The sequence below is a fragment of the Mastomys coucha genome, unplaced genomic scaffold, assembly GCF_008632895.1.
Source record: "Mastomys coucha isolate ucsf_1 unplaced genomic scaffold, UCSF_Mcou_1 pScaffold21, whole genome shotgun sequence".
Taxonomy (NCBI): Eukaryota; Metazoa; Chordata; class Mammalia; order Rodentia; family Muridae; genus Mastomys; species Mastomys coucha.
In genome coordinates, this window is record NW_022196904.1 from 166,377,667 (window position 1) to 166,388,427 (window position 10,761).

The 10,761-nt window shown below is 38.1% G+C and overlaps 1 protein-coding gene across 1 annotated transcript in view; it reads left to right on the forward strand.

Annotated features, from left to right (window-relative positions):
- The window catches only part of LOC116101450 (ferritin, mitochondrial-like), a 17,822-nt gene extending 17,292 nt beyond the window's left edge, over window positions 1-530 (forward strand). The window contains 2 exon segments of the mRNA XM_031385000.1: window positions 6-163; window positions 165-530. Coding sequence (XP_031240860.1) covers window positions 6-163; window positions 165-530 — 524 coding nt within the window.
- The last annotated feature ends 10,231 nt before the right edge of the window (window positions 531-10,761 follow it).

Consider the following 10,761-nt stretch of genomic DNA (forward strand, 5'->3'; position numbering starts at 1 on the left):
TGTAGTTCCAGTAGTGACTGATTCACACTCTTTTCCAAGTGCAGTGCACACTCCATTGCGTTCAGCCCGCTCTCCCAGTCATCACTGGTCTGGTTTCCTTCTCGCCCAGAGTCGCCGTGGTTTCCTGCTTCAACAGTGCTTGAACGGAACCCGGTGCTCGACCCCCTCCGACCCCCGCTGGCTGGCCTCTTCCCGCCACAGCCCTTTCTTCCCGACACAGCTCCAGTGTCCCCACTGCGCCTCGCCCAGCCGCCACCATGACCACCGCGTCTCCCTCGCAAGTGCGCCAGAACTACCACCAGGACTCAGAGGCTGCCATCAACCGCCAGATCAACCTGGAGTTGTATGCCTCCTACGTCTATCTGTCTATGTCTTGTTATTTTGACCGAGATGATGTGGCTCTGAAGAACTTTGCCAGATACTTTCTCCACCAATCTCATGAGGAAAGGGAGCATGCTGAGAAGCTGATGAAGCTGCAGAACCAGCGAGGTGGTCGAATCTTCCTGCAGGATATAGAATCAGCTTTTTAATAGAATTAAGAAGTAGCTATAGATTTCCTTATAATATGCCTGAGATGATCAGTATTAAAAAAGATCAAAGTTTTTAAATTTGAAGTTTTTTCTACTGAAGATACAAAATAGAATCCACACATGTTAAAAGAAAACTATCCTGGCAGAGGACGTTCCATTTTTTATGTATTTGTCATATTATTCTCAATGAGACACTATAGTGGTATTTATCATACATATACCCTGCATTTGTCTTGGCATTTTGAGTGGAAAAAGTCTCACTGAATTTGACTTTAAACAAATGGCTATAGTTCTAATTACATGTAGATTTATTAATCAATCATTGATAGATACTGGACATATAATTACTATCACTAGAAGATGACATATGGTCATGAAGGCTTTAATGAATGGTTGAATGTCATGGGTGTAGAAAAATCATTATCCTACAACAAAGTCTGAATTCATTAAAAATTTAGTTGTAAAAGATCACAACTGATAACTAATTTTCTAAATGTCAATTTACATAAATTATTCAAGTCATATGTCAAGAATCTTATGCTTACATATTAATTAAACATGAGTTTTTATGTTAAGGTAGCCTAACACATACAGTAGTCATTTTTATATTTTTAACTGGGTGAAGCAAATCTTAGAACCATACATTTTCTGTGTATGAGATGACCATTTTAATCACACATTCAGAGTGGCTGTACTTTACTACACCTTCAAGCACTGGACCTGTTAATAGCCAAGCCTTTGATAGTACAGTGCCTTATAGGGCATTAGTCCAGACTACTATAAATAGAAAGACACACTGGATGGTGTATAAGATATAGAAGCATACTAATTGTAGTTTTAGGGCCTAGATGTTCAATGTTAGGATACCAGAAGGGTCCAGGGCTGATGAGGCTTATTTTCCAAGTCCAGCTAACCATATTCTCATATCTTCACATGGTTTAAAAAGGGTAGGGTCTCTCTGGTATTCATTTTTGAAATCCCTAAATCAATCTCTTCTATGTTATAAATTATTATCAACAATTTGCCTCTCTTCAAATCTCGTTTCCACACTCATTTATTTCTATTTTGTTTCTTTGACCCACTAAATTTATCTAGGGCTGTCTTTGTAACAATAGGTTTGGAACTATCCTTTGGAACCTTGTAGGCTTACCAATGGATAAGCAACTGAAAGAATTAGCTATTAACTCCTCAACTTCCAGAATCTATCAGTAACCAATATTATATATGGGGATGTTAGGAGCCTATAACCTCTTCCAAGCTCATGGCAAACTGTAGATAGGTTTCATCATGCGTATGTCTAATGAAGGAAAACAAAGTTGCTATGCATTCATGATGGCATTGGTTGTTCCATGTCCTGAAGATGTCATTTCGCACCTCCACCTTATCTTTTAGGTCTTCCAGTTTTCAATCCCATTTTATTCAATGTTCCCTGAGCCTTACAGGAACTTTTATGAATATCTTATTTAGGGCTGAGATACAACTGTACACTTACTCTCACACCTTGAGTAAGTGTGAGTGTTCATATTCCCTGTCATTCACATGAAAAAGAGAGGTCATTTTGGTTAAGACTGAGAGTAGACTTGATCTATGAGTGTAAACATGTATTTTAAAAGGACATCTTAATGCTATGCCAATTTAGTTAAACAACAGTAGTAAGTGCTCTACCCTAGGACTATGACTTCCCCAGTTAAGTGTTTTTGGCCAGGTTTGTGGTACAAATATGGATTTTCTTGTCATGGACTAGGTTCGTTGCAGGGACCTCTTGTTCCACAGGATGAAAGTTCTGGCCAGGTGGGCAAAAAATTTGGCGAGTGACAGACAGAGTCAACACAAGGAAGTGCTGAGTCTGAATGTATTTCTTAAAAATGGCATCAGAATTTTACAGTCATTACAAAAGAGAAATGAGAAATCTGGCAGCTCAGCAGCTGAGGTACATCTAAGACCACCTGAAACACACTGGGTCTAAAGCAGTCACCTCTTCTGGATAGGCGCTGCACCCCCGTGGCCCGAGGGCTCTGGAACCAGGGGCTATGGACTGCATGAGACTCAAAGTTCAAATCTAGAATGCTGACTGCTGCACACTGTCTCTCACAGACACTCGGCTCAAGGTCCTGCCCATCCTTAGTAAAACGCCCACTATGCTAATCTTCTAGGCTAGTAGAGACAAGTCTCTTTCTTGCTGATTCCTAGGAGTGGTTCAGCTGTAGTATGTGACGGAGAATGAGGATTCTACTTGAACTTGCCCTGGGATAAGTCTCCCATTCTGTAAGCTTCAATGCCCTACCCACAGTGGTTAAGGCAATTAGTCTGGATGGGTAACATTCTTTATGAAATTCCATGCCAGGGTTTAGCTAAGATGTTGGAACATTGGTAAAGGTCAGAGAGCAATGTCCACTTTTGTCTAGCTATTAATAAATCATATCTTGGTGGGCACCTAGCACACAAGTTCTTAAGGACATATCTGGGCTACTTCTGAGTTAGGGGATGCTAGGACTGACTGAATACCCAGGAGGCACAAACTCCCTTTGAAGTTATAACGCCTCTTGTCTGTGATCAGGATTTTACCCCTGATATTTTAGACGTTACTGGAGTAGACGAGTGGGCATGGCATTTTCTGATCTCATATGGAACAGATCTAAAATCCAATAAGAGAGTAATCAATTATTTCCTGTACAGTCGTGTAACTATTACACAGGTTGGCTCATTTTGCCCACTCAGGTTGGTACTGTAGTTAGTAGATTGTACAGTAAAATCAGGTCACTGATGCCTTTTATCCAAGAGCCTCTTCGTATCTTATAGCTAACATAAAATCTAGCTAACATGGAGAAAGTTTCAGCTTAGTTTATGTCTTAACCAAGGAATGTGTTGTCTTCAGCAGTAGTGTCTTATCATTTAGCTTTGGTGAACAAAGTAGAGGAGTGGCAAGGATCTGTATTGGTCAGGGACCTCTAGAACCTTGCTCTCTAGCATCTCATATTGGAAGTATCTCACATCTGGCATTGGGAACCTTTCTCTCTTTCTTTCTTTCTTTCTTTCTTTCTTTCTTTCTTTCTTTCTTTCTTTCTTCCTTCCTTCCTTCCTTCCTTTCTTTCTTTCTTTTTTGCTCTCTCTCTCTCTCTCTCTCTCTCTCTCTTTTTCTTCTTCCTCTCCACCTCCTCCTCCTTAGTAGTCCTTGGCTCCTAAATACAGAAATAAACAGCTATGCATTGTATCTTACTCCTAATTATTTTTACTTGTATATTTTAATCAAGTTACAATATAACAGATTTCCAAACGGATTTTTACAAGCTCTTCATTTTGGTTAGCCCCCTTGCTCACTTCCTTTTTTCTCTTCTCTTTTCCATGATTAAATCTTTCCACACTCAGAATTCCCTTCACACTTGCTTTTTACACATGTTCTATTATTCCCCTTAAGGAGCTCCCAATGGTTTCTTTCTAATTTCTTGTCTTTCACAGGTACTTAAAATTAAATATATATAGCTAAAGATTCAAGAATAGGATCCATATATGAGAGACAATGTGAAAAATAATTCTCTAGATTAAAATATGTTTATAGTTACATAGTTTCAGATTTTAATTTACTTTCAGCTGATATAATTCTATTGGTTTTATTATATGTTTATTAGTTGAGGGAAATGTAGGCAGATTCCATTTCCTATCTATTGCAAATAAAGCAACAAAAAGCATGAATATACAAAAACTCTATATATTTAGATAGAGCTTTCTGTGGGTATAAGCCAAAGAAATTATATATTTGGATTATTATAGTTTTATTTCTATATTTTTATATTTATCATTTGTGATATCTTAAAATTGCTTTCCAAAATTGCTGAAGAAGCTTACACTCCCATCAACAATGAATAAGGAGTCTCCTTTTCCCATATCTACTCCAATATATGTTGTAATTTTTACTATTGATATACATTCTAAATAGGTAAAATTGAGTCTTAAAGTAGTTTTCATATTTGTTTCCTCAATGGCTAAAGATGTTAAATGATTTTTTTCTACTTCAAAAAATATTACTTTTACTTTTACTTTTATGAGCGTAGGGTATACATAGAGTGCAAGTGCCTACAGAGCCCAGAAGAGAGTATCAGATCTCCTTGAACATTTTTAAAGTGGTTTTTTTTTTTTGTAGGCTGCCTCATTTGTTAATAATTTACTTTATTGAACAAATATAATTAGTTTTTAGTTTTTTCCATAAGAAGTTTAACAAGAAGAAAGGCACAAGTGAGGATGCTTGAATCCTACTTAGAAAGGGGAACAAAATAATCATGGGAGGCAGATGGAGGGAGGGTTCTGGGTGGGAGAGGGGACGGGGAGGAAAAAAGTGAACAGAATTATATATGAGGTTGTGAGGCAGGATAGAAGCCCAAAGGGCCAGTAGAATGAATGGAAATATGAAGCTGTGCGTGTGTGTGTGTGGGAGGGTGAAGGATGGGAGGAACCTTTAGAAAATCCCAGAGACTTGGGATGTGAGAGGTTCCCAGGACTCAATGGGGATGACCTTAGCTGAATGCCGAGCAGTGGGGAGATGGAACCTGAAGAGGCCACCTCCAGTAGATAGGACCCCCAGAGGAGGTATAGGGCCCAACCTATCTTCAAGATTTGGTCCAGTATTATTCCTGTCTAAAAGAAATACAGGGACAATAATGAAGCAAAGATTAAAGTAAAGGCCAGCCAGTGACTGGTCCAACTTGGGATCCATCCCATGAGCAGGCACCAAACTCTGACACTATCGCTGATGTGATACTATGCTGGCAGGCAGGAGCCTAGCATGGCTGTCCTCTGAGAGGCTCTGACAGTGTCTGACTGAGACAGATGCAGGTACTTATAGTCAAGCATTTGACTGAGGTTTGGGGCCATCTATGGGTTAAGGAAAGAACTGAAGGAGCTAAAGGGAATGGTAATCCTATAGGAAGACAAAGAAAGGAAGACAAACAAGCAACTAGTCTGGACCCCTGGGAGTTCCCAGAGACTAAGCCACCAACCTAAGAGCATACACAGACTGTTCTGTGGTCCCCAGCACATTTGTAGCAGAGGACTGCCTAGTCTGGCCTCACTGAGAGGGAATGTGCCTAATCCTGTAGACTTGATGCCTTCCCTCCTTGAGAGAAGGAGGATGCAGGGTGATGGTGGGGGTTGGGGGTGTTATGTGTGTGAAGGTGGGGTCAGAGGTGGTTGAGGGGTGAGGGAAGGAGGGTTGGGGAGCACCCTCTCAGAAGCAAAGGGGATGGGGAGGGGCAAAGAACTTTTGGAGGAGGGTCCTGGAAGGGAGGAAACATTTGGAAAGTAAGTAAATTAAAAATAAATGTAAAGAGGTTTATGAAATTCCATTTGTTGAGGGTTGATGTTACTTCTCTCATTACCAGAGTCATATTCGGAAAGGTTTTATACTATGCTCATATGTTGAAATATATATCCTGATTTTTCCCCCTAGACATTTCAGGCTATCATGTCTCATTCTAAAGTCTTTGATATATTCAGGGTTCAGTTTTATGTAGGTCTTGAAATAAGGATCTAGTATCATTCTTCTAAATATTTATTTTTTATTGGCTGTTTTATTTATTCACATTTCAAGTGTTGTCTCCCTTCCAGGTCTCTCCTCCATAAACCCCCCATCCCAACACCCCTCCCCTTTGCCTCTATGAGGGTGTTCCTCCACCTACCCAGCCACTCCTACCTCATCTCTCCAGCATCCCCCTCACTGGGACATAAGGCTTCCACAGGACCCAGGGCCTCTCTTTTTAGTGATGCCAGATAATGCAGTCTTCTGCTACATATGTAATTGGAGCCATGGATCCCATGTATACTCTTTGGTTGGTGCTTTAGTCCCTGGAAGCTCTGGTGGGGGGTCTGATTGGTTGATATTGTTGTTCTTGCTATAGAGTTGCAATTCCCTTCAGCTCCTTTATTCCTTCCCCTAAGTCCTTGCGGTCCCTGGGCTCAGTGAGATGTTTGGCTGTGAGTATCTGCATCTGTATTAGTCAGGTGCTGGAAGAGCCTCTCAGGAAACAACTATACCAGGCTCCTAACATAGTAAAAATGGCCATCTTACCAAAAGTAATCTACAGATTCAATGAAATCCCTATCAAAATTCTAACTCAATTCTTCACAGAGAGAGAAAGAGAAATTCTAAGATTCATCTGGAACAACAAAGAACCCAGGATAGCAAAAACTATTCTCAACTATAAAAGAAGTTCTGAGGGAATCACCATTTCTGACCTCAAGCTGTACTACGAAGCAATAGTGATAAAAACTATATGATATTGAGACAGAGACAAAGAGGTAGATCAATGGAATAGAATTAAGATCCAGAATTAAATCCACACACCTAAAGTCTCTTGTTCTTTGACAAAGAAGTCAAAAACCATCCAGTGCAAAAAAAAAAAAAAAAAAAAAAAAAAAAAAAAAAAAGACAGCATTTTCAACAAATGGTTCTGGTTCAACTGGCAGTCTGCATGTAGAAGAATGCAAATAGATCCATTCTTATCTCCTTGTACAAAGCACAAGTCCAAGTAGATCAAGGACCTCCTGATAAAACCAGATACACTGAATCTAATGGAAGAGAAAGTGGGGAAAACCCTCAAACACATTGGCACAGGGGAAAATTTCCTGAACATAACACTAATGGTTCGGGTTCTAAGATCAAAAATTGCTAAGTTGTATAGAAAATGTGGTACATTTACAAAATGGAGTACTACTCAGCTATCAAACACAATGATGTCATGAAATTTGCAGGCAAATGGATGGAACTAAATCTTTATATTTAAGTATTTTAGTGCAGGGTGGTGTGGGGGTGTTATGTGTGTGAAGTGGGGGTCAGAGGTGGTTGAAGGGTGGGGGATGGAGGGATGGGGAAACACACTCTCAGAAGCAAAGGGGAGGGAGAGGGATAAAGAACTGTTGGAGGCGGGACCTGGAAGGAGCGAAGGTTGAAGATGCCATTTATTCCAATGCATGTTTTTGGAAGCTATAGTTATGTAGACTTAAAACTGGATTCTCAATTCATTCCATTGATCTGTATATTTTCCAACATTATCATGTTTTTAATGTGATACCTCTCACAGTACTCTTTTTGTTCAAGATTTCTTTGGCTAAAATTGAGTAATAGCTCAATTAATGTTAGAAAATATAAATCATTGTACTAAACAATACCTTTACATCTTCTTTAATCGTCTCCTCAAACATTAAGGAAAAAGGTTGTATATAACAGCATGTAGTATCATCAGGGCTATCTTTAAGTGTGTGTGAGTGTGTGTGTGTGTGTGTGTGTGTGTGTGTGTATGTGTGAGTGTGTACAGTATTTAAGCCTTGATTTTACATAACCTTTAAACTTAACATGGTAGTAAACTTCCATAGCAAAGTCTATCCAATGAAGCTGCTAAGCAAAAATCTCAGCTCAATTTGTATATTTCTTGCACCTAAAAATGGTGAAATTTTCATTGCTAAAATTTCATGTTTCCCACATTTTATTTTTTTTTAGAAATTAAGAACTCACGTAGTATATGCTCATAGTCATGGAATTTGGATAGGTTAGATACATTCTGAACTCATAACTATTGAAATTTGGAAGACTGCAGCTTTTCTACAATAATGCGATTCTCACTATATCCCATAGGGAATCAAAGGCAATAATGAGATTACATTCACCACTGATATAATGAGTACCTCCATTCATATCTCATAAAAACCACAATAGAATTAGATCTCCTAAGAGGCCACAGATTCCTGGGTTCTCTGTCAAAATTCAGACCCACATTTATCTCCACATCAGGACTGTTTGTCTAGCATTCACTGTCAATCTGACTAGATTATCCTATTTAATTCTTATGCCATCATTTTGCAAGGTTACAACCTTACAAGAATTAGAAAAAACTGAAAAAATAAAATCCAAGATTATGACATTGGAATGGTTGTGTCTTAGCTCATATGAGCTATGACAGGATTCAAGAAGTTTCTTTGTGGTGGGCAGTGGTGGCACACGCCTTTAATCCCAGCACTTGGGAGGCAGAGGCAGGCAGATTTCTGGGTTTGAGGCCAACCTGGTCTACAGAGTGAGTTCCAGGGCTACCTACACAGAGACACTCTGTCTCAAAAAACTCCAAAAAAAAGTGCTTCTCTGTAAAGAAAAATGATCAAACCATACTCACCATAACTATATGTTGTGTGTAAGATTAAGAGACTCTAGAAGAAGGACTGTTGAATGTGTGTTATTTTTATTATTTGTTTTGGGTCCCATCAATGAAAATTGGACTATGTAGCCATTGTAATTTGGCTATGTGATAATTTTTAAAAATGAAATATTTTGATCTGTTCAAATGGAGACATTATTTCTTACTGTTTGTATAATAATTTAAAAGCAATTTTATGCTCATAAAATATCGTTGTTATGTTCTTTGTCAACAGTTGAAGGTAAATTCAAATAACATCTGAATAATACATGATAATTCAGTTCAGAAAAGGAAGGGTATTAATTTATAAAAGGTTTGGAAAATCAATGCCACCAAACTGCATATTTTAGGAACCCATATTCATAGCACATTATTTCAAGGACTGTGGCATTTGAAAGCTGCTAGGATCCTTTAAGTCCAACTAACTTATGTGACCTGAGAATATTAAATAATTAATTACTTTTATTTTTGTCCTTAGCTAGTCCAGAAATAATGGGGAAAACAATTATGTAAATGAGCTTGGGTGACCTGCTAAAGGATCACAAATCATTGAGTGCTGTCCAGGTGCCCATACTTTATGGTACATATATCTCCTGCACAGTGGAAAATAGAGTTCTAATTTTCTCTAAAGAAAGTTCGGAGTATATTTTATCTCTGAAGGCTCTGAACCCAGAATATAGGCCAAACATAAAAAACAAGGGAAGACATTTTTGTTATTCTCTAGAACAATCAGGACTGCCATTGTTGAGGTTTCAAGGATTTCTTTACACAGATTTATAAATATATACATACATACATATATAAATATATTTCATATGGGGCTAACATATGTATGTATATATAATATATATATATCACATATATATATATACATGTATATATATACAATATGTTTGTGTGTGTGTGTGTGTGTGTGTGTGTGTGTGTAAGGTAGAGGAAACCCTTGTGGAGATAGTTATTTTCCACAGTTGCTTAAATTTCAATGATCAAGCTCAGGCCTTCTGGCTTATATACATAGCAAGCACCTTTACCCACTGAGTCATCTCTTTGACTCTTCTGTAGATTTGTTTTTAATGTATATATCAAACAAGTAATGAATACAGAATCTCCCAAATGACTGTCCAACTTTACTTTATACTTTGTATAAAGAGACAGCCATCATTTTATTGAAACTAAAACATCTTTTAAAAGTTTTTAGTTTATATGTTTGCTATTTCTACATGAATTGACTTATGTCAGTCATTCATATAATCCAGCTCAACATAGAGTGGTCAAAGACAGAATCTTGTTGCCTATTCAAGTCTAATAAACACAACACACAAGTAAAAGAAGAAGATCTGATTAATTTAAAAAGCAGGATTCAAGTTCTAAACAAAAGAAAGTAATTTTGTGAACTTTAAATACCAGAAATCAAGACATATCAGGAAGCATTCACAGTCAACTGACTAGCTTGAATGCTTGCTCTACAGGGGGCTTGCACTAATCACTTTAAATACACGGGGTCATTTCATACACTGGTCATATAATTCAAGTAGAAACACACATTCTTTATTTTATTATTATTTATTTTACATACAGTGACACCTATGTGCCTTGGAATAACATGATAGGTTTCTGTATTACAGTTATTAGGAATAGCCAGGTTTGAAATCAAAATTTTCAAACCCTGCTCTAGTAGTTATGTAAAGTGTCTTTGAGAGACATAACAAATGTCTTTTCACCCCAGATAAGGCACCAAGGACAGACCAATGAAATGAATCACTCAAATCTAGCCTGGTGATCCACTGAGGTTCTTGGGGTTGCTTGAAGAATAGTAGGTGACTCAAAGAGCTACATCATTTAAAAATCCACTCAGGATGGGTCATAGTTAACAAAGCATCTCCAAGGTTCCTGCAAACTTGGTGGCAGCTCCGTGGAAGAGAATCTCCTCTCCCAAGTGCCTTTGCTGTTAGATAAACTTTAGAGGGGGGTCTTGTAAGTCTTGTCTGAGCTCTTTGGATCTATAATCTTCCTTGCAGATGAAAGTGTTTCAGTTGAGAAGAAATACCTATTGAATA